Source organism: Drosophila biarmipes, chromosome 3R (assembly GCF_025231255.1).
Source record: "Drosophila biarmipes strain raj3 chromosome 3R, RU_DBia_V1.1, whole genome shotgun sequence".
Lineage (NCBI taxonomy): Eukaryota > Metazoa > Arthropoda > Insecta > Diptera > Drosophilidae > Drosophila > Drosophila biarmipes.
Window position 1 is genome coordinate 4,826,352 of NC_066616.1, and position 22,966 is coordinate 4,849,317.

The window sequence follows — 22,966 nt, forward strand, 5'->3', positions numbered from 1 at the left end:
AAGGGACATTCAGGCTATTATTCCTGCACAAGGTGCCTTTAGAAGGGGAAAATGGTAAAAAAACGAGTTGTTTTTTTAAAAGTTGGAATGGGCCCTTTTCGCGATAACAGCTCATTTAGAAGCAGAAGTCAACCTGAACATCATAGCAGGAAAGAATTAACAATTTGAGAAAAACTTTCTATAGATATTGTTAAACAAGTTGGGTTAGACTATATGCATGTTGTTTGCTTTGGAGTAGTAAGGACCCTCCTTAAATCTTGGGTAAAAAAATGGGAGAACAATATTCCCTAATATCCTGGAAAATTGGTGAGCTTTCAAACGAGCTTCTAAATTTAAAAAATCTTGGCCGAACGAATATTTTCGTGAGTCCAGCTTATTGGACGAACTGGATCTTTTAATAGTTTTTGTTATAGAAGTATTCTCTTCATGACTTGTAATTTTCATTACTTGCTCTATATTCACGAGGAAGCAAAATCCTTTGGGTCAATAGAAACAATAAGATTTCCGTTTTGAAAATGACCTGCAAATTATAAAAAAAACAGGTTAAAAAATCAAATAATGCTGCTTCCCTAATTTATAAGAGACGTGCTGAAAAGAGTTATACCGTCAAAAGAAAGCAAGCATATACATATTTAGTCGACAACTTTATGATAAGGAGGAATTGTATTCATTTGTAAAAACTAAAAACTTTTACTTCTCAATTGAAATTCGTCGTAAGTCGTAATTAACCAAATTTAAGAGAAAGAAAATGTTCACTTTTTAATGAGCCTTATAATTCATCAAATTTTGACATTTTTAAAGCATATGCAATTTTAACAGATAAAAGTATTAGCTTCACCCTTAGCGAAATAAAAAACAATGCAATAATATTAAAAAACACACAAAACACTTTCTCAATTTTTTACCTTAACCTGGAAATTAAAAACAAATAATGACCTATTAAAACTTCCCCGATCCGAATGCGATATCGCCGAAGTGAATGTCGAAGTGGAAGTGTCGCCGAAGTAACTTCTGGAAGTTCCTTAGAAGTGACATAAAACATGCTTGTAGAGAAGCAGAACCAGAAGGTCCTTTCCCTATTGGAAATCTTGAAAAAAACTTGTTTTTACATGTCGGCAATATTTTGCATTTATTTTTTCTATAAGGGTTTGAGCGCTTCTAGACACGGCCTTAGCACGTCGAAAATGCTGCTTTGGTCCAGAGTTAACTTTCCTTGACGCGCCCGGCAGGATGTCCATGTAGGGAGCGTCCCACCGGTCATGCTTCATGTTTACATACATTTTACTTTCACTTTCAATTTAAAAGAACCGTTCACCTGACATCGTGTCCACCGCAGGGCACTTGATTATTGTTTGTTTTCTGTCTTAAAAACGGTAGGCGCTACAGATTCTCTCGGATTGTGAGCGTTATAGTGGGCGTGAAACCCCACTGAAACAAACTTGCGCTGCGCAGGAAGCCCAGAAACCTGCATGTCAAGTCTGACTCCTCTAGCTCTTATAGTTTCCGAGATCTCAGCGTTCATACGAACGGACGCATAGACGGACTTCGCTAGATCGACCCGGCTGGTGATCCTGATCAAGAATAAATATACTTTATGGGGTCGGAAAGCTTACTTCTGTATGGAGCTTTTTTAGCTCTGGAAGTTTCTAGCTCTTTTTTTTGCTATCTTCTCTTCGCACGATGACAAGTCAGATCGATATCATTGCTATGTATAATCGTGCAGCTCTCTTAACATTAATTGCCCGTTGAGCGAAAGCTTTTGGTGGCGAAAAAGCTGGAGGAGGCTATAAATGGCATGACCAAGCACTTCAGTTTGAGGGAATTTTCTACTCGCAATACTTACGGAAAAATAGAATGGATCGTTGGTCAAATCGCGTTGCTGTGGTTACGGGGGCTAGCTCTGGGATCGGGGCGGCCTGCTGCAAGGATTTGGTGGCGAAGGGCTTGGTCGTCGTGGGCTTGGCCCGCCGGGAGGAGCGTTTGAAGCAGCTGAAGGAATCCCTGCCTGCGGATCAGCAGGCGAAATTCCATGGCCGCAAGTGTGACGTCAGCGTGGAGCAGCAGGTGGTCGATGCGTTCGCATGGATAGATGAGACTCTCGGTGGGGCGGACGTCTTGGTGAACAACGCGGGCATTACCACTGGTTCGCTGATCACGGATGCCGACAATGCTGCCGACATGCGATCCGTGCTGGACACCAATGTCCTGGGATTCGTGTGGTGCGCCCGCGAGGCCTTCAGGTCGCAGCAGAAGCGCAACGTCACCGATGGCCATGTGGTGGTTATCAATAGCATTGTGGGCCACAAGATTCCCGTTATGCCAGGCTTTGGTTTCAAGATGTACGCTCCATCCAAGTTTGCGGTAACCGCTTTGGTGGAGGTCCTGCGACAGGAGTTCCAGCAGAAGAAGACGCAGACCAAGATTACGGTGAGCTATTATAAATTCGATGTCTTTTGTTCTTTCATCGTTTTGTTTTGTTTAGTTGCTTTTCTGATCGCGAATTTTGTTTGAAATAAAAGATAGCGCTATCAATAATACCAAAATGACAAATGAAATTTCCCTTATCTATTAAATGGTAATGTCACTTTTGCTTAACGTAGTATTATTTTGGCTCGCACAAGAACAACAAATGTCTCTAGAGACAAAAAAACTAAATGTTTATTTAAGGAACAAGTATTATAGTAAGTTGATCGTTATTGAGCAAAATATCATATCATAAAAAAGTTGGTGAGACTATCTGAATGGTTTAATTCTATCAGCTCCTAGCAGAATAAATACTCTGATGATGTTTCTGTCATTTAAATTGATAATTTAATTATTTCTCTTGTAGAGCATTAGCCCCGGAGCCGTTGACACTGAAATCATTGATGAAAAAATCAAGGAGATCATACCAAACTTCCCCATGTTGCGTGCTGAGGATGTAGCCGATGCAGTTTCCTACTGCATCCAAACGCCTCCCAACGTGCAGATCCATGAGCTGACCATCAAGCCAATCGGTGAATCGTTTTAAATGATGCCTTGGAGGAACTGGAAGTGTCGCAGCTATAAACGACTGATTTGTATCAGCAATCCAAAATGGAAGGTGGACAGTAGCAATGAAAACATTCTGTTATTGTGAAATCCAGATTGATGTAAATAAAGCCTACCAGGAATCTGGTTTACAGAGAGAACCTAAATAAACATTTCCAGTGTAAGGGAGGTACTCGATTCCCAGTTTTTAATTACTTCTATGTAAGATAAATGAACTTGCCAATATATTTATAGTGGTTTTACAAGTATTATTTATTTAATCACTTCAACACATAAGTTCAATGAAGGAAGTACAGGGCCTTTTAGTTGCAGGTAATTACAATACGTCATGGATTACGGGTATACACTATGTCTGTATAAACACCGATTTCTTTAAGTGTCTCACCTTCTGTATCACAGTTACATGGTTATTACAAACGTGAGTGCGTGTGTGTTTGTTTTGTGTTTTTTGTTTTTGTTTTGAACGCATACAACTAGAATAGACAACACATATTCTCTGCGCACATAACTATCATATAAAGTAACTATATCTTGCTGGTGCCAACTTTGCGGCCCAACTTAACACCTAATAAAAATCCAGAGTATAAATAGTTTTGATTACAGTTAAGTACGTAAACAGCGTTGAAACGTTTGGCTAAAAACTAATAATACCGTCATCGTACAGTCCTACCGACAAAGACGAACCAGTACCTCCGCTAATTGCTTCAGTTTCAAATTGTATTCACTTGGCTGGAGCATCAAACGTGCAATAACAAAATAAAAAAAGCATATTGCAACCGTCTGAAGTCTTTTGGAAATAGCACACTAAGGAGAGTTTACAAGATTTCGCTTCGCTTAAGTCTACCAAGTACAATTACACATATATCTAGAGTATATCAATGTAGAACTCGCACAACGTACATATGCCTCGGCCAGCACATTTTAAAACTAAATATGCCGACACAAGGTTTGTATATGTATATATAAATGTATCTCGGGCAGGCTTCTGTGCCGCCTTACCCTGTATAAAATGCAGTCGCCTGATCCACCCTGGCAACAACAACGCGCTCTGGCCGGCTATAGTAACTAACTCAATTGGATGTAGACGGATACGTTTGATATTTGCATTCGTGCAGCGTCTGGAACGAGTGCTCGAAGTCTCTCGGGAGCGAGGACAGTGCGTGGGCGCTTTCGGTGCCCGAAATAGTTTTTATCAGGCTGTTGGAGTTCAAGGACTCCAGTTCGTGCGTCTCCGAGTTGGCCAGCTCCACGATGGCCGAGCTGGTGGGGGTCAGCAGCTGCTCGCTGGCGATCACCTGGCTGGGTTTCCTGCAGAGGCAATACAAGTTTTTAAATGTTTTAAAAAAATATATATAAATTATAAGTGTTCGAGAAAGTAATTGCAGCAAATATTAATTCGCCTTCTAACGAAGTTGCAAAGGTCAAACGCACTAACTGAATCTGTTCAACAGGGTAAATACAATAAAAATCTTACCGCTCATAGAACTTGCTGCTGGCACTGTTCCGCTTGTTCCACAGCGGCCACTTAAGCTCCAGAAAACCATGCTGCGGACCAGCCACACGCAGCAGACTCATCAGGAAAAAAGTGGCGTAGAACCAGCTGACGATCATGACCACGACCAGGAAGACGCCGATCTGTATGTAGGGCAGAATATTGGATGCCATCATGATGCCGCCTGCCAGCCCCGTCGTGGTGGCCGCCATCACAGTCGGTCCAATAATGCGCGAAAGTACAAACTGAGTGGCTGCTAACCTCTCCTTTACTGGGGACATCCGGTAGTGGATGCCGTAGTGTAGGCTAAAATCCACAGCCAGTCCTATGGCTGTACTCACCGCAATGCTCTCCAAAATGTTAAGCTGCCAGCCAAGCAGGATGAGCACCGCCACGGTGTTAAAAATGCTCAGCGACACTGTTAGCACGGCGTAAATGGAAATCAGTATGTTGACCGTAAAGCACAGCAGCACTGCAAGGGACGCAGCCATTGCCAGACAAATGGCAATCAATGTGTCATTTGAAAGTGTGTCCTGCACATTGTAGAACTTTAGGTCGCTGGTGAACCATCCTCCTCGAAGTTCAGGAGGTGCTGTGGTTAACTGCTGCTGAAACCAGTTCTCAACAGACTCGTAAAACTGTTTGATATTTGCGTAGATGGTGCTGTATGCCACATTGGACTCGAACTCGATGACCAGGGCTTTGACCAACAGTGGTGTAGTGGATCCGTTCGTGCTGTACTCCGCGCTCTCGTTTCCGCCTATTCCTGAGTAATCTTCCGGCTCCAACCGAGGAGCATCTGCAAACTTGGGCCCTGCCACGCCGGGCCGGAAAAATGTGGTGTCATACATGTTGGATATGCTCTGTGGCAAGCAATACTCGAATATGTGCGGGTCGAAGGGAAACTGGGCGTCGCAGCACGGCGAACGATCTTTCCTGGTAAAGTCCATATCATCTATGCATCTGAAACGTAAAATATAGTTTTTAAACTTGTTGAAGGTAATTTTCCCGATATTACAATATATCTATTAAAGATTGTATTTATAAAAAACTGAGAACAAATAAAAATTGTAGTTATAAAATTTTAAAATATTTTGAACTAAAACTTTTGAAACAAAGTTTTAAAGTTTGATGCTAACCTGCGCTTCATATAGTCGATGAGATTTTCAATGAAACAATTGGGCAAGAGCATGCCCAGGGTCTCTTTGTAAAAGGGTTGCTGGCGCACACTCTGGCAAAAGTTAAGGATCCAGAGTTGTGCTGACCTGCTCGATACATTAAAATTATTGTCATAGTGTAGATTGCCATAGGAATTGGGGTTCGTGTAGTCGCCATCGTCCACAGCCTGCACGCCCCAGACGAAGTGCATGTGCATCTTGAAGTTCTCATACGCTTGCAATGGTTTTTCAAACCAGAACTGCTGCTTCACGCTGGAATACATCTCAAACGGATGTCTCGAGACGAAGAGCTGGAAGTGCGATTTCTCAGGCAACTGGAGTCCTGGATACCAGAACACGATTATAGCGCTGGAAGCGCCTAGAGCACCAAAAATCACCAACCACAGATAGGAGTAGTTCATAATGCTGTGCGTTATGCACTCCTCAAACATCTGGCAAAATCTGTTAATTGACTTCATGCACGCATGGATCAGCTTCTGGGACGTCGGATGGCGGCAGGATATCCTGGTGGCAAAAAGCCGTTCCATTATGGCTACCGAAGCGGGCAGCCAAGTGATCATAAGCAGATAATTGGTCACCACGACGGTTCCCGCAAACACCCTGTAGGAATAAAATTAAAATGAAATATTTGTAATATTTCTTTGAAAACGCAGTCCCAGAATATCAACTTACCCAAAGCACTTGATGGCTGTTATGGAGCTGCTGTAGGAGGCGTAAAAGGCGCCAGCGGTGGTGAGGGAAGTAACGAACATGGAAGCAGCAGCGTGGCGCATGGTCAGCGCCATGATGTTTTCCAGCGACTCCGTGTGATCGCTGAGCTCCAGGGGCGTAGGAAGAGCACTCTGGGATTGAGTGGTCAAGGTGCAACGATTGCTGAACCTCTCGGCCAACACACATTGCCATATTTTCAAAAACAAAAACACATCGTCTGCTCCAATCCCAATTATCACCACAACGGCCAGAAGGTTCATGTAGGGGAAGAACTCGAACTCGAATACGATGGCGTAGAAGAAGTACGCTAGGCCCAAGGAAAAGCATATCGCGATGCAGGACATTAAGGTGATGAATGCCGACCCAGTGTACAACCAAACACTGGCCATGACAAAGGCCCCTCCTAGGGAAACCAGCCAGACGTCCGTCAGCAGCAGCTCGTTGAAAAGCTCGTTCTCAAGACCCAGGTCCATCGCAATAACTTCCACAAGCTCGTTACGCAGCTCCCTGCAAAATCAGTCATAAATTTAAGCTCAAACAAAAACAACAAAAAAATATCAACAAAATAAAAATAACAAAAAAATTTCAAAATGAATCCAGTGCAGAGGGAAAAGGAGTTGGTCAAAATGCTAATGCCAAGAACTAGGATGCTTGTGAGCACCAGCAGAGCAGACTATGTGGACCATACCGGAAAAGCTGTATACAATCCACCCATAAGAAAAAGTCAGGAAGACCCCGCCCTAATAACTGGACACCATTCCGCAAATCTGAAAGTCTCTGGTGTGCAGACGATAACAAAGACTTGGCCCCAATCAATGGACTGGCGCGAGGACTATGCGCAGTTCATAAAGCGCAACAAGTGGTGCAACGAGGAGATCTACAAACTGTTCTTTATGTGTCCTCCTGTTGATTTCAATCTTCTTAAGAGCTTTCTTAAGGATCTGCGCAAATCTGTTTATATGTTAGACTACTCGCGAAACGACTTCGTTTCTTTTGTAAGTCGACGACGATTAAAAAGTGGTAAATACTTAGCCTGTGAAAATGGAGACTACCAGACCACCTATGGCTGCTATTATAATCGCTTGCAGGAAACTGAGCCATTTAAGAGCTCCCTATATCCGGAACCCTCGATTAAGGATCAAACAATGGACCGGATTGCCATCGAGTTGCGCAAACTGTTCACAAAGTACAACATGACCACCTATTTTGACACTATATGCGTCCCAGCTTTGATGAAAGCTAAGAATGGCGTAATGCCCTCGTCACCCATTGATCGCTACCAATTTCGCAAATACTAACAGGGATTCAAACTTACACCTCTTCCCACTCGTGGAACAGCGGCAGAAGGCGATTGGATTGGGCCACCGGCACAAATATCATAGCGTATTTCAAGTACACATTGGATTCCTGAAAAAAATGTAAATATTATTTTAAGGATATCAATATAGTAGCCTCAAAAAACTTATACTAAATGTAAAGTCAACTTTTCGTATCTCATTAAAATTTAAAAGGTTTAGAGTAATTGCGTTGTTAGGTTTAAAGTAAAGGAGTAAAGTAAAGGAGTCTCTAAAACATATGTAATATGTAGTATCTATAAATCTGCAATAATTTAGAATTAGAATCACTCACATTGGCTTTCATAAATCCGAAATCGGTGAGGAAATTCAGGACGTTGAAGACGATGTTATGCCGCTTGCACTCTTCTGGAGCACGACAATGCGGGATTTCGTTGCAGTGGTTGTCCATCTTCAGGTCGTGGAAGTACGTGTAGCAGCCGGAGAGTAGTGTCTGCAGCGAAGTAACATCCTCTACGGTGAGGTCGAAGCAGGAACTTTTGTTAACCAGCATGGCGGCATAGTTGGGCAGCGACCACGGCCGGCAGCACTCAGTAGTGAGCATCTCCGGTTCGCAGAAAGCCCGGTAGCTGGGCACCTCCGTGATCTGATCCTGCAGCTGGCACATCGCCAGCAAGCCGTTTAAGTCGAACAGCGAATCGGTGGCGTTGGGGCCGATGCGCCGAACCACAAAATGCGAGTACTCCTTTCGCGGAGAAGAATCGCAAAAGAAGCCTTCGATAGGTTGGCGACGATGCATGTCCGCCCAATCATCGGTGGGCAGGGTGGCGGCCTGTTTAAGCAGCCGCCAGGTGCTTTTCTTGGTCTGGACCCGCTGCTGATGCTCGTCCTCATCCACTGAGGTGGTGTTGTGCCCATACTCGATCTGCTCGGTGCGCCGGATGGGTTCCAATGAGGAGGAAGAGCTGTCGTTTGTGATTTCGTAGTCACGGAACACTCCGCTGTCCCCCATCCAGGTGTCCACAGCGAGATTTGCAGAAGGGGCACTCGTGGCCTTCAGACGCTTTTTAAACTGCATCATCTTTTGGGCCACATCGTGATGTTCGTGGTTGCTCTGATTTTGTTCCTTGCGACGTTTGTTCTTGTTTCGGTTTCTGTGCTTGTTCTTGCGTCGCTTGTGATTTGGATGTAGTCTGGATTCCACGTAGCCCAGCTCCACGCGCCTCTTTTCCCACAGATCCGACGGATTTGAGAAAAGCATCCCATGGTGATCAGTCTCCTGCATAAGGTTGTACCAGGCTGTCAGGCGTTCCCCTACTTTTGTGCCGCGCGTCTCGAAGCCCTGTAATAAAAATGGAGTGTTTAAGTGAGGAAGCATACATAAGTGATGCAATAAAAAAAAGAAATGTTTTCTTCAGTGGGAAAAGATTAGTTCGGAAACAATTATATCACCTTCTTTAAAGTAATGTGTAAGGACGGTAAACGTTTTAGAACATCTAATATTTTTCTGTTATTTCCCCAAAAAAAGAATATTGTAACTTTTGAAATAGAATGCTAATCATTATATTTTAAGCTGTAAAGAACGAAACTAAAAAAATGGATGAATTATATAAAAACTATCGATCGCAAATTTCTTTTTCATTGCATTACAAAGTTATGACAAAATATGTATTACTATTCGTAAGGCATAAATCATTTTTGTGTTAATTGCTTCACAATACCTCTTATTTTTAAAAACTTTTATTTCCTGTCCACAACTAAAGAACAATAATTAACTATTTATATACAAACAAAAGGTATAAATATAATATTAAAGTATTTATTAATTGAACAAATTCTGTGAGTCAGTGAATGTGAGAAAAAAGTGAGCTAGGATCATATTTTATAGGTTTCCTGAGATCGATTTAATGACTGATTTTCAAGAAACCTAGTTTACTACACTGTGCGTATAAACCTGGATCTCTTTTTCTAATTTTTAGAGTATTATGGTAAACATGGGTAAACATAATGTGGAGTTTTTTGGGATCAATTGGGCGGTTTCCAAGCTGTACGAACCAAGGTGGGATCGCTGAAGTCGGGCAGCTTGTTCAGGATGAAGGCCACGATGATGCAGGCGACGCAGTAGACGGCGATGGAGACGACCACCAGGTAGGGGCGCCTGGCCAGGACGTGGTAGTACCAGTTCATCCTCTCCGAGTCGAAGCACAGCATGTCGGTCGAGTGTGGTACCGTGCCCGGAATACGCCTTAGCCCCTTCGCATACTGGGGAGAGGTGCTCCTTGGGTTTACTATCAGTGCATCTTTGGCGGCTGGAAAAGTCTCGAGTAACCTTGGGCTGGTGGGGTGCTCCTTGGGACGGAGCCAAGTTCTATTGTGTTGCTTCTGTTATAGATACTACCTGGCAGTCGGGCTACTCCGCGTAGCTCCACTTGTTGGATTGCCTTTCCTAACAGCGCGCTCCCGTGCAAACAACTCAGGGTTCGGAACTAACTAAAACAACACAAAACAACCAAAAACTATGCGAATAAGGATAATGCAGAAAACGGTGAATAACAACAAAAAGCAGCACAAAGGATACACTGAGTTAGGAGCCAGTGTTGAACAATCCTCGCAGCAGTGATGCCTGCCCTAACAGCTGTTTCTGGCGGGGAAAATTAAGGATTAACTCAGAAATTGCGTTAACTTTATGAACCTACAAATTTAAGTGAGTGTACACGCTTATATACTGAAATAAGAAAGGCCCAATGAAGGAGACACCTAATCGCAAAGCTATTTTGAAGTAACTGGTTCCAGCCAAAAACGTACAACATTTCCCGCTAGCTAGACCGATAGCACTGCAAAAACATATGATCGAGGGCAGTGTTGCGAAACGAACTAGTTCCGCCGAGCCGCAGGCCTTGCAATGTTTTGTAATCGTATTTACAAAATTCTTTAACCGAACTTTAATAAATAAGAAATGCTGCGCCGCGTGCAGTGTTTGCTCCGGCTGCACAGTAATGGACGCCAGTCACTGGCCACCCGCCTCCGATGCTACTCCACGGATCAGGGCAATGCCAAACAGAACCCGGATCCGAATCCCAATCCCAGGGCACAGAAGCCGGGCACCAAAAACCTGCCGGCTGTGAGGAATCCCTTTGCTGCGGCGCAGGACAGGACAAAAAACACCTACCTGACCATGGTGGAGATCTTCCAGGAGCGCGACGTCCACCGGCGCAACCATGTGGAGTTCATCTACGCGGCGCTGAAGAACATGGCTGACTTTGGGGTGGAACGGGATCTGGAGGTCTACAAGGCCCTTATCAACGTGATGCCCAAGGGCAAGTTCATACCCACGAACCTGTTCCAGGCGGAGTTCATGCACTACCCCAAGCAGCAGCAGTGCATCATCGATCTTCTTGAGCAGATGGAGGATTGCGGGGTGATGCCCGACCACGAGATGGAGGCAATGCTGCTGAACGTGTTCGGCAGACAGGGACACCCACTCCGGAAGTACTGGCGCATGATGTACTGGATGCCCAAGTTCAAGAATCTGTCTCCGTGGCCTCTGCCCGATCCAGTGCCGGATGACACCCTGGAAATGGCCAAGCTGGCGCTCGAGCGCATGTGCACGGTCGACCTGCGATCCAAAATCACGGTGTTCGAGACAAGCGAGCTGAAGGATGCCATTGACGAGACGTGGATCGTGAGCGGGATGAGTCCCGAACAGGAGAAGCTGCTACGGGAGCACTCCCGCCAAAAGGCCTTGTACATCGAGGGACCCTTCCACATCTGGCTTAGGAATCGCCGCATCAACTACTTCACGCTGCGCGCCGATCCGGACTCCGAGTTCCTGTCCCAGTTGGATGAACGGCAGCTGGACGAGGACGACGTCTCCCACATCGAGGTGCCTTTATTTGGTCGAGCTCCGCCCAGGCGTCACAACCAGCTGGGGAAACTGCGCTCTGTCCACCAGCAGGACGATGGTACTATCTTGGGCATCTGCGCCACAGGAACATCCACGAAGGACTCCCTGCTGTCATGGATTCGCCTGCTGGAGGCGAACGGAAATCCCTCCATAGGAGAGGTGCCCGTCCTCTTCCGCTTCAGGTCCGAAGTGCCCGCAAAGGCGGAAGAGATCGATGGTGGCGCCAGTGTCCCAGCAACAAGTGATAGCAGGAACCATAGTCAGAATGAGCAGTCAAGCAGTAGACGGGAATAAAAAATTGTTGAGTTATTTTCTGTGTTTTAAAATGGATTGAACTGTTTTTGGATGTTGGGCTGTTCAAGATCACTGGAAAATTTCCACCTTTTTGTAAACACTTAGAGAAAATGTCGGTTGCTCAAGCAGAAATTGTCCACATTATTAATTTTATTCAACTCTCTTTGTATCTTTGTGTGGCTTTTTAATGAAGTATGAGTAATTAAGGAGGATTTCACACAATTTCCGATTGTGAGCCGAGCTTAAACGAAAAATCACAGAACCCGAAACTAAAAGTACAGAAGATCTGCCTTGGATTTGACGCCCCTCTCTAACTGCTAATAAAGTATATGTACATGTCATCTTTGTTTGAGATATATAGTTTTGTCATTGGAAATATCCCGCTGAGCAGCTCTCTACTTTATGCCCGTCTTGTTTACCGGAAACACCTGCGTCACAACTCCGATGCCTTTGCTGGTGCCTTCGCGAAACAGGATGCGCATACCAGGGCGCACGTACTCCGGGTGACCGACGAACTCGAACATCACCGAAGCGCAATCGTTGGTGCCCAGCCTCTCGCCGCCCATGATGCCCCGGATAACGGCCGTCTGGCGAATGCTTCCGATGTGCACCGTGGTCTGGAAGCCAACGTAGATGGCTGTGGCGTGGAACAGCACGGATACTTTGGCCTGGAACATAAAATGGAAGCATTTTAATGAGAAACCTGCTTCGATAAGAACACTTGCCTACCTGGAAAAAGTAAGTTCCGTAGGGCTCATCTGTACTGTTTCCTATATCACCCAGCAGAACCATACCACTCCGAAGCGTAGGCAGATCCTGATCCAAGGCGAATGAGAGGGAGGCGCTCTGGCCAGCTCGAACTACCCGGCAGGGTGCCTTATTTCGGTGAATGGTATTTACGTTCACGGGGTGAAAGCTTCCATCCGGCAGCGGGCCAATCTTCATGGGCATGTTCTCGGTTAGCACACCCTGGACCAGCAGACCACCCACCACGGGTCCCACGTCGGATACCCGGAAAATCTCGTCCACCTGGAACTCGCAGGACTCCTGCTCAAGGCGATCCTTCTCAGCGTTGCTGATTCCCGGGGACAGGACATACAGAAACTTGGTGACTAGATTCAGGCCTGTACCCGTGACATTCGACACACAGAAGATGGGCACGATGTTCTCAGAGATCTGGTTCGATCCGGCGGAGATGGCCTCATCCGTGTTGGTCACCACGAAGGGCACCTTCCGGCACCCGATGGTGGTGAGCAGGTTGCATAACTCCTGCACCGTGGCATCCGGCGATGTGATGTCCGTTTTTGTGACCAGCACGAAGAAGGGCATGTCCAGAGCCCGCACGATGGCCAAGTGCTCCTCGGTGGTGTCGTTGCAGCCGCTTCCCGCCGATACTACTAGCATGGCGTAATGGGGCGAGTAGCCGCTCAGCGCCTGAACGGTGGTGCGCATGTAGCGCCGATGTCCGGCGAGATCCATGAAGGTTACCAGCTTGCTGGACCTGTCGCTAATTTCCTCTGCCGTCATCATCTCATTGTACTTATAGTTGACCACGTTGCCCAGTGCATCGAAGCCGAGTGTCTCGTGGGAGATGCAGGACGTGCGACCTGAAATTAATTGGGAAATACATTGATAAAAAAAACACAGGTAATTTAAGTAACATCAAAGGTTTAAGCTCATTCACTCTGAATTTATTCAGAGATACGACTATCCTTTTAAGTCACTGGTCATCTTTTAAAAAGCCTAACCAGCGAAGACAGATTACAATTGACTCTTACCCGACTGAATCTCGTGCATGTGCCGGAACATGTTAAGTCGCGCCCTGCCGTGTCCGTTGTCCAACTCGTCCTGCGTGAGGACGCCCAGCAAAGTGGACTTGCCGGCATCGGCTCCCCCGAGCACCGCCACCCGCACCTCGATGTTGTGCTGGTCGTCGGGGATCTTCCGGACGAGCACCTCGGCCACGGCCCGTCGCGAGGCGATGGTCTTCCGCCGGAGCACCGAGGTGCTGGCTCCCAGGCTATGGGCCATCTGCTTGAGGGTCGTGAGCGAGGCGTTCATGTCCTTGTCGCTGAGACCCTGTAGATAGCCGGCATCGGAGACGCCTATTTCGTAGATGGCCTCGCCGTTTCCTTCGCGGAGCCGCCACTTCATCTGGGTCACCAGGTGCTCGAAGCGCTGCTTCGACGGGTTGACCAGCTTCAGCTTGTACTCGACATTTCCCAGCTGCGGCTCCGGCGGCAGCATGCCCTGCTCGAAGTCGAAGATCAGGTTGCCCCGCTCGGTGGGCAGTCCGCCGTTCAGGTGGCGCAGGCTGCACTCGTTGGCGTTGGCGTCCGTCTCATAGTCGCTGCTGCTGCTCCCGCCGCCACTGCTGTTTCCGTTCAGCTCCGGCTCCTCCTCGAAGCCGTCGTCCTGGTTGGGGTCGAAGAGGCTCAGGAAGGACTCCATACTGTGTGGCTGGAAGAGACGCATTTCGAATACATTATTACGCTTGGCTATAAGCACGGGTATTTGCGTTTCATTGTCTTCTGAACAAAGGAACGCCTTGTTTCAGAAAACAATTTTGGGCCAATTGCGACATCGAAAAACACACATTCACGGCAGATTTTTAAACAGCTGTGGGTGAAATAATAGCGCTGGGATATGCAGATATAAGAAAGCAAATAGTACTTAATGTCCTTAAAATCTTGTCCATAATTAAATCCGAATCTGCCTTCAATTTAGAACTATTTTCAGGTACAACTGCAAATTTTGTAGTGCCTTTTCACTTTACATTTTTAAATTCAAAAGTTGGGATAACGCACTATGCATGGTTGTACAATTGGAATACAGTTTCGAGGTAATATTTGTGTTTGCTTATGTGTATCCGTCAAAATTGAAATTTTCTCGTTTGTTTTTTGACCGTCCTCTTTGACTTGCAGCGACCTTGAAACTTGTTTATGTTTGCCACGACTCTTGCCTTTGTTTGGATACACACGACGCGGGGCGGTGAAAAGGCTGTATTCCATTTACCTCCGAAGTACTCCAACTCCTTACCAGATATTCTGTGCAAGTGGCTCACGGGGCAAGCCAAGGGGCTTGAAATTATTCGAGATTTTAAGCGCTGAAGACAGTTCCTATTTGCGCGCTGCGCTGGCACAAAATATCGATTTTGGCTGCGCTCTTCATTTGCCCAGGTCGAATTTGTTATTCGGCTATCTGGGTTCTGGGTTCTGGGTTTTGGGCGCCGTGTAGTTGTGCCCGTGCTCTCTGCCTTGGCTGCCTTTCGATTTTGTTTATAACCCGCTCCGATTTGTTTTGGGTCCGCGGACGACGAGAACGAGTGTGCGACCTAGCGGAAGCACAATGGGTGGAGAGGCCCGAGTACATAAACGATTCAAAGAGCTTTCAATACCCTACGAATGGGGCGTATGAGTGCTGCTTTGCGGGGTGCAGCTGTTTTGGGGGCTTACATCGGCACACTACAAAGTATATGAGTAGAATAGAGCAGTAGTTTTAGTTAATAAATATTGAAATGCGCCTTTGGTAACAACTTCATAGTAAAATTACCATAAAATCACATGTGGTGCGTATTTTTTGTTGAGAAAGTGACTACTTGATTGGTCAAATTTAGAATTCGACGGTTTGGGATCACTTAAATATTATGTTTTTCGATTTTACACACAAGTAATTTTGCCCTTTTTTAAGTCCACTAAGTTTAATTTAAAAAACAACTAAAAAAGTTTAAAAAAAATTCGATTAGGCGAAAAATTTAAAATCTTTTAGTTCTCAAACCACAAAGCTTTCTAGAACCTTAACTTATTTTACCGATGCTTGCAAATGCTTTTGTTTTAATTTACTTATCGACCTGCAGCATAGTGTTAGGGAGGCAGACTAGAGGTTGCTCCTTATGAATCAAGGAAACACACCGTTTGGGCTAGTAACTGCTGGGGAAAGCGGATGTTCAGGTCGACCAGAGCCTCCCCTTGCGGCGCGTATCTTCGTCAGCTTTTCGCGTCTTGTCCTCGCAGCGTTTGCTTCGCATCTGGCTTCTACACAACGCTTTGTTTTGGTCAGATCAGCTGCGAGTGACGCCAATTCTCGAAATTGATAGCAAAGCTCGGGGAAGACCGCCCTACGTGTCAGTGCAAACGGAGCGGAAGCTGAAATGCGTACGTCCCAGGCGAGGGCGGGATTTCACCAGAAGCATAATTGGCACTGCGATTGCATCAGCCAGGCGAGTCGATGCACTCCACTCACGTTTAGGTTGGTCCGGGAACTCGTTTCTGACACAATTTCTTGTGCGCGGTTGCGGGCTGCGGTCTTCAGTGCGGGCGTTGTCTTCACATGCACTTCACGTTGCCATGGCAATTTTGAACTTCCCGTGGTGGAGCTATCTCAATAAATTCTGCTGGGTCGCCAAAAGCCCGCAAACAAACGACTTTGCTCGTGAATAATCCTCCTACATTTCAGTGACTCCCAAACAACAGATGTTTACGCTCGGCACGCGTTAGTGCATTTTGACCTGTGGTCCAACCGTTTCCGCTTCACACTTACCAACACTGTGTGGCGCGCCAGCTACTGTGAACGGTTCAATATTCAAGTTCAAACCGTAACGCCTGTGCCAGCAACGGCAGAAAACAAAGGGGAAAATCTAAAGTCATCGAATGGTTAAGTGGAATTCAGTTGGAATTAATAGCTAAAATAAACTATTTAAAATCTAATGGCGTATATTTGTCCTAGTTAAAGTAATGGTTTAAGAAAACAGGGGTAAAAATACCATTTTCCCTATTTAAGGGATTAGGCTAGCAGAACCATAAGTAGTTTGGGAAAACTCGCGTCGATGCCTCCATTGAGCCTAACTTACACTTGGCATTAACAAAGTTATAAAGCTGCCTCGGATTATTTATATATTTAAAAATTCAAATTTACATCGATTTAAATACCTAGAATAACAATGACTTTTGAGAACATTAAAATCCGTTCGTGCCACACACTGTCGTACCACATATTTAAAAAAAATAAGAGGCCTTTTACAAGTTTTTGAGTTAAGGTTTTTAAGACTTTAAAGCGCATAGGTAACCCAATGATGCCTGTCTAGCCTTGAAGGAAGCCAAAGAGGAACGCCTTTATTAAAAAAGTCAAGATATTAAGAAGCTAAGCGATTTTGTAAAGCGCCACCTATATTTCAGTATGTGTTATGTGGGCGGCAGACAGCTTTACGCGTTTTGGCCGATCGTGGCCGATAGAGTGGGCGTGGCAAACTTTTTTTGTGTCAATCGATAGGTACTGATGAAATGATATAAATTTGAGCTTAAGTTGTTTTCTAGCATAAAAATTGTGGATTGCGGATTGTAGGCGTTAAATATGCATGCCAAGTCCGACTCTTCTTGGTTTTATAGTTTCCGAGAACCGGCGTTCATACGGACAGACGGGCATGGCTAGATCGACTCGGCTAGTGATCCTGATCAAGAATATATACACTTTATGGGGCCGGAAATGCCTCCTTCTACCTGTTGCATACTTTCCGACGAATCTGGTACACCTTTTTACTCTACGAGTAACTGGTATAACTATAATTCCAAACGGTTTAAGTTTGCTCCCAATAAACAGTTTTTGGGATAGCAAGAAAATTAAGGGTCCTAACGTGGAAATTCATACCTTGTAAAACACGTAATTCAATTTCCAATTAAATTTTGTTTTTGGCCAATTTTTGCATAAAAAATTAAAAAACGTGTATTTTATTTGTTTTTAGAATAATCTAGAACATGACTGCGATCAATTATCTAGCTTCTTAGCTGTCCAAAACAGTGCGTCTTGTTGAACGCAAAACAAAATTTGCATTCAATTGCCGCCTAAAAATGTTATTTATGTCAAATTTTTCCAATTTTTAATTTTTCCAAAAAAAAGGTGATGTACTATAGCAAAAGCTTGAGAAATTATTTAGTTTGGTTGGAGAATAGCGCATAAAATGAGTGCTTACAACTTTGGAGCTCGTAGCGGTCTAAAACAGCGCATCTTTTAGATTTCAGACCATTTTAAACAACTAATGGATACCAGTACCAATAGAAAGTTTGATCTATACACCTCCGCTGAGGCTAGTAGTTGACATTTATGAACATCAGCATCATTAATCGATTCGTTCTAGCTATGTCTGTGCGTCTGTCTCTAAGCTTTTAAGTTGACTTTTTCCCAAGAGTCTTCTATATGGCAAAAAGCAATAGTAAGTACATGATTACCCATCTTACTGCTTAAATTAAAAACGCACCCATTAAATATGTACCTAAGGGCGGTTCAAATTTGTGTGGAAATTTGTAAGGTCCTACTCTCATCAGCCTATACAGTGCGCTTTGAGGTATGTAGATTATTAAGTTATGTTTCGTACGAGAACTTGGTTATTATAATTTAAAGAATAAACAAAAAAACCTGGGTTCCATAGGGTTAATTTCTTAAAGCAGCTTACAAGAATATCCTCTTACATTTAGCAACAAAATGTAGTGAATTAAAAGTAAAACTTGCGGAAAGCTCCTGAAAACAATCAAGCAACAATTTCGCTGAGCAAGGAAGCTAAGGTTTTTTTTTGGATTAGAGCAAATCAAATGTGGGTTGCAAACAAACAAGTAAACGAAAAAAGTAATAAAATAATTAAATTTCAGAAAGATTGATTGCAAAATAAATACAATTCTGTTGTGCCGATTTTAAGTCAAGTGCCTGTTGGTTTGTTCAATGAATATAGAATATAATGGCCAAGCAAGAAATACATCTCCGTGGGCTCCATGATCTGGAATGAATAATTCAAATTGGTTCAGTTCAAACTCAATGTGTTTTCATTAATATGTTTGCGTTTTATTTCTTATCATTAACATTATTACATTATCACAAATATTTTAAGCATTTTTACATATGTAGTTAGTTACAATGATGTGTATATGTCTGTGGTTTGGGTTGCCTATGCATGTATGTACAACGGTGGCCTCTTTGAGGCTCATAAAATAGTATTGCGGATCGCGACATGAGGGCGTGATGCTACAGGTTTTGGGCTTGTTAAAAATTTCCACTACTCGCACTCGATTTTGGATATCTACAGCGGGGACTTTTGCCTATGTATAAACTTGGAGGAAGTTTACGATTTGCTCTACCAGTTAGCCTGGATGCTATAACTTTTACATTTAAACATTATGACATTACATTGATTCACTAGACTCTATTGATGATTTAAGCTTAGAAGTCAAGACGTACATATTCGAAAAGAATCGCTTAACTGATATGACAAACGTTTGAACACTTATAGTCGCTTAGCCCTTGTCTATGATATAGTTTATTAGCTGGTTGCCTTCAACACGAATTTCCGATGTGCTAATGCCTCGATAACAATTGCCAATGAACAGTCCGATGATCTAAGGAGTCTCGCCCCTACTTGAACTGCCCGAACGGCCGACCCACTCAAGGACCCATAAATAATATTCGAGTATCCATTCGTTGTGTGTGCTCAGGTCCAACTGGCCAGGGTCCGTCAATGAGGTGTCGGAAGTGACCAGAATCGGAGGCCCATCAAATCGCCATCTGCAGCTGGAGCGGAGCTCCGTGCCTTTTATCCCGGCTCGACCCGCATAAATCATTTTATTAGCTTATTAAAAACTTTTCCATTTATTGTCATCGTTTTGCGCTATCGTGCGCACAAATCCGTGCCCAGTTCTTGTTCTCCTCCACGCTTATTGTGCTCTATACCCATTCAATCGCCCGTGAGCTTATCAACGGGCGGGGATTCGGGATTCGGGGCTGGGCATTGGGCAGTGGGGACTGGGATATTTTTCTAAACTTTTCTTTATTGCTCACTTGTTGGCTGCCCCCACTGCGAGTGGCTAATGGCGGGGGGATACGGATACCAGGGATACTGGGGATACTGGGGATACCACGGAGGATAATGGAGGAGCGGGAGCGGCTGCTGTGACCATTAAATTCAAATCTGCTGCTGTTTTTGGCGCGTGTTTAAAAGTTAAATAACGACCAGCACTGGGCACGCAATGGCGCAAGACGTGTCCAATATAACTTTTCCTTTTCTCGGGTCGGCCCGACTTTGATCTCGGGCTGCGGCGGCAGTTCAAATAGTTGCGGCTCGCTCTTCGGCTGGGCAGGAAGGGATATGTTCTGGGGATATGTCCTTTTTCTTACGTTAGCCGGACAAACAGATTTAACAACAAGTTAGGGAGTGCGAGCTCTGCTCCCAGCACCTTGGCGAGTCCAAAGCTTGGAAGATTAGTTTCACCTTGGGGGTCGCCCTTAAATAAATACTGGACTCGACGCCCGGAGCTGGGAGCAGGCTCCGGTTTACACCAGTCAAGTATACAAGTACATCTACGGTTACACTTAGCTTAAACATTTACAAACGAACGGAGACACAGACACACGCATTACATATACATATTCGTACTTAAGCTACTTTCTAACTCTAATAATTACTTCTAAGCGACGTCGCCGAACAGGGTTTCCATATGAAGATGCGTTCAAAATAGTAGTGGTGGAGGTTTGGTTTTAAAAAGCGTTTTAAATAACAGCATACATTCATTTAGGTCATTTTAAATTTAAAGGACAAATGATTCCATATACTTATTTAGGGAAAACGTTTTTACCCACTGCGATTCGCTTCTTTCAGATTTACAAAATATCTTTTTCGTTTTGTTTTATCTTTTGCCTAATATGCAACTTAACAGAATCATTCTGAAAGATTGCCCAAAAACATCCATTTTTATCACATCAAAATTTGTGTAATTAATTGTACAAAAGCCAAACACTCTTTAACTTATAATCTAATTTAAAAGGTTAGTTTCAATTTTTTATTTAAAACTCTGCTCTCCAAGATTTTACAATTTAAGGTTTTCTTTTGATGTTTGTCCGGCAGTGACTAAGTAATAGTTGATTACATTATTATTTCAGAATTCATCTAAGTTTGGTTATTATAATCGGAGTTTTAAAATGCAGTGCTTTAACAATCTTCAGTATCAGTAAAGTGTAAAGCAAGCTTCAACAGATGAAATAATAAGTAAGTAATAAATAATAAGTAAGCACTTTTGGGAACTCTTTTCACCACTAATTTGACCGCAGCTTCACATGACTAGTTAGTAGTTCGCTGTCACTGTGATTCGGCTGTGTTCTTGGGCTACTGCTGTGCGCCAGTCTTTTGGTTGGGTGCCAGGATGCCAGGGTTCACGGAGGCCACATCCTTAGACGCAGCTCTCCGGTCCTGGTAGTGTGTCCGTGATGATGTGGTTGCGTCCTGCCGCCGACTTGTGCGTGATGGTGTTGAGCTGCGACGGCGACAGGCTCGTGCCGGCGGCCATCACGGACCCCAAGCCCAATCCCGCTGCGGGACCCATCCCCATTCCTCCTGCCACTCCAACGCTTATCCCCAGGCCCAGGCCCATGCCCTTGGGCAGCGTCAGGTGGGCAGCGGGCGGCTTGTTCAGGCCGTAGTCTATGAGGCTGCTGGTGGTCAGGTAGTCGGCCAGGTTGAGCGGATCGTGGCCCCGCTGGGGGTGGGGGGCCATGTTGTGGGGCAGCGTGTGGTGCAGGTGGGCGGCGTAGCCCCCTGCCCCGGCGGCTCCGTTGGGGGCCATCGCACTGCTCACCGTGCTGCCTGCGGAGCTGAGGGTGCTGCTGCTGCCCCCCGTGGCCCCCGCTCCGGCCGAGTAGCTGGCCATGCTCAGGCCCAGCTGCTCGTAACGACTCAGCGTGGGCATGGCGTCGTACAGGAGTGGCGGGGCGTTCCCGCCCCGGGCACTGGCCAGACCCGCCGCCGGGTCACTCTCCAGCTTCAAGGTGCTGGACTGCGAGGGCGGGCTGTTCAGGTGCGGCGCATTCGGGTCCTGAAATAAACAATGGGTTAGCGAACTTCGTTGATGACCAGATGATATAAATGTAAGCGGTGCCTAGGAGGCATTTATATCACTCTTTAATACATTTTACAAGGTTCATTAAACATCGCAATATTTCATTTATGAAAAAAGAAACTAACGGAATAATGGACCGGGACAAAAAATATGGTTTGATCATTAATGATTTTCCAAGACTTTCAGAAGTCCACGGGTATTTTATAATTTTTTTTCTATAATCTTTAGATGAAGAAATCTAGTCCGTCACTAGCTTTTCATCCCGTTGAGAGTCGTTTCTTCGTATTATAAAAAAAGGCTTTACAAAATGCTCATTATTATTATTATAGTGGAGTTATATCTGTTTACATTATCACACATTTTAAAGACCATTCTAGTTTGCAGCCTACATTTTTCAGTAATTTAAAAACACCCTTAATTTAGAGGTACATTTATGAGGTTCTCGCAATTTACAACAAATTCCTGTGGCACCGGCTACATAAATGGCACAGTCAGGGGGCAACGCCTCCTCCTGGCTACTGGCACTTACATAATCCGTGGTTTTGTGCCCGCCAGTGTTGCCGGTCATGGGAGCGGCAGATGCACCGCCGGCACCACCACCGCCTCCTCCGCCGGCGAACAAACCACTCGGCCGATTTCCCAGCGGCGACGAGGCGTCACCGCCAGTCGGAGCGCTCTTCTGGGCGCTCAATATGTCCGGCTGCTTCTCGATGCCCTGCTTCAGAGTGTAGGCCACCACGAGGCGCTGGTGGCCAGCTCCCGTTTCCAGGGGCGCCGTCACCGTCACATCCATGCCTGTCAGGAGAATGAAACATTAGCTAACAGGGTGATAAAGGGGTGTCCCGGGGCTAAAACTACACTTTCTGGATATTATTTTGATTTAATCTATATAATCATGATTTTAGCTAACAATTCGACCCTGCAGATGTTGTTTAATTATTTCATTCATTAGATCTACATTTTAGTACGGTTGGTACAAGCGTAAATTATAAATTACTTTTTTTGTCGTTGTAGGAATTTGCAATGAGATGTTTACTCTTTCTGTTGGTAAATATTATCGAAATTATCGGTGTGGGCCTCTATCGATATACAAAAACCATCGATAACTTCCCAACGAAGGACAAAGTAAATAAGTGACCCTCTGCAAGGGTATAGCAACCTCCCTGTATGACCATGCGTATATTGCAGTGACT

The 22,966-nt window shown here is 44.9% G+C and overlaps 6 protein-coding genes across 11 annotated transcripts in view; 3 read left to right on the top strand and 3 right to left on the bottom strand.

The window, feature by feature from the left end:
- Positions 1–1,810: 1,810 nt before the first annotated feature.
- Positions 1,811–3,180, top strand: LOC108027284 (farnesol dehydrogenase). The gene is made up of 2 exons (XM_017098672.3): positions 1,811–2,427; positions 2,831–3,180. Exons 1-2 carry the CDS (start codon positions 1,855–1,857, stop codon positions 3,008–3,010), a joined length of 753 nt encoding a protein of 250 aa, XP_016954161.1. The 5' UTR covers positions 1,811–1,854; the 3' UTR covers positions 3,011–3,180.
- A 77-nt stretch (positions 3,181–3,257) lies between these two features.
- LOC108027283 (protein dispatched) lies at positions 3,258–10,291 on the bottom strand. Of its 2 annotated transcripts, XM_017098671.3 has the most exons (8): positions 10,105–10,291; positions 9,762–10,015; positions 8,041–9,048; positions 7,727–7,818; positions 6,373–6,918; positions 5,662–6,300; positions 4,505–5,485; positions 3,258–4,338 (listed from the first exon to the last, which is right to left on the bottom strand). In XM_017098671.3, exons 2-8 carry the CDS (start codon positions 9,915–9,917, stop codon positions 4,101–4,103), a joined length of 3,660 nt encoding a protein of 1,219 aa, XP_016954160.1. In that variant the 5' UTR covers positions 9,918–10,015; positions 10,105–10,291; the 3' UTR covers positions 3,258–4,100. The 2 variants fall into 2 exon arrangements, with proteins under 2 accessions (XP_016954160.1, XP_016954159.1); XM_017098670.3 differs by having other exon boundaries at positions 9,762–10,291.
- Positions 6,926–7,929, top strand: LOC108027285 (uncharacterized). Its single transcript, XM_017098674.3, has one exon. The coding sequence runs from the start codon at positions 7,002–7,004 to the stop codon at positions 7,707–7,709; it is 708 nt and encodes a 235-aa protein (XP_016954163.1). The 5' UTR covers positions 6,926–7,001; the 3' UTR covers positions 7,710–7,929.
- A 268-nt stretch (positions 10,292–10,559) lies between the features above and the next one.
- LOC108027326 (evolutionarily conserved signaling intermediate in Toll pathway, mitochondrial) lies at positions 10,560–11,919 on the top strand. The gene has a single exon (XM_017098735.3). It carries the CDS (start codon positions 10,663–10,665, stop codon positions 11,902–11,904), a length of 1,242 nt encoding a protein of 413 aa, XP_016954224.1. The 5' UTR covers positions 10,560–10,662; the 3' UTR covers positions 11,905–11,919.
- A 98-nt stretch (positions 11,920–12,017) lies between these two features.
- LOC108027325 (GTP-binding protein 2) lies at positions 12,018–16,384 on the bottom strand. 4 transcript variants are annotated; one of them, XM_017098733.3, is made up of 4 exons: positions 16,147–16,384; positions 13,683–14,364; positions 12,634–13,511; positions 12,018–12,572 (listed from the first exon to the last, which is right to left on the bottom strand). In XM_017098733.3, the coding sequence occupies exons 2-4, from the start codon at positions 14,353–14,355 to the stop codon at positions 12,300–12,302; spliced, it is 1,824 nt and encodes a 607-aa protein (XP_016954222.1). In that variant the 5' UTR covers positions 14,356–14,364; positions 16,147–16,384; the 3' UTR covers positions 12,018–12,299. The 4 variants fall into 4 exon arrangements, with proteins under 4 accessions (XP_016954222.1, XP_043950300.1, XP_016954223.1 ...); XM_044094365.2 differs by lacking the exon at positions 16,147–16,384 and adding an exon at positions 15,816–16,117; XM_017098734.3 differs by lacking the exon at positions 16,147–16,384 and adding an exon at positions 14,920–15,371.
- A 2,345-nt stretch (positions 16,385–18,729) lies between these two features.
- The window catches only part of LOC108027331 (uncharacterized), a 106,713-nt gene continuing 102,476 nt past the window's right edge, over positions 18,730–22,966 (bottom strand). For both annotated transcript variants that reach the window (XM_050888667.1, XM_017098743.3), the window contains exons 17-18: positions 22,303–22,568; positions 18,730–21,749 (exon numbers count right to left, since the gene is read on the bottom strand). In XM_050888667.1, the coding sequence (XP_050744624.1) occupies positions 21,108–21,749; positions 22,303–22,568 (908 nt within the window). In that variant the 3' untranslated portion in view covers positions 18,730–21,107. The remainder of the gene's footprint in view (positions 21,750–22,302; positions 22,569–22,966) is intronic.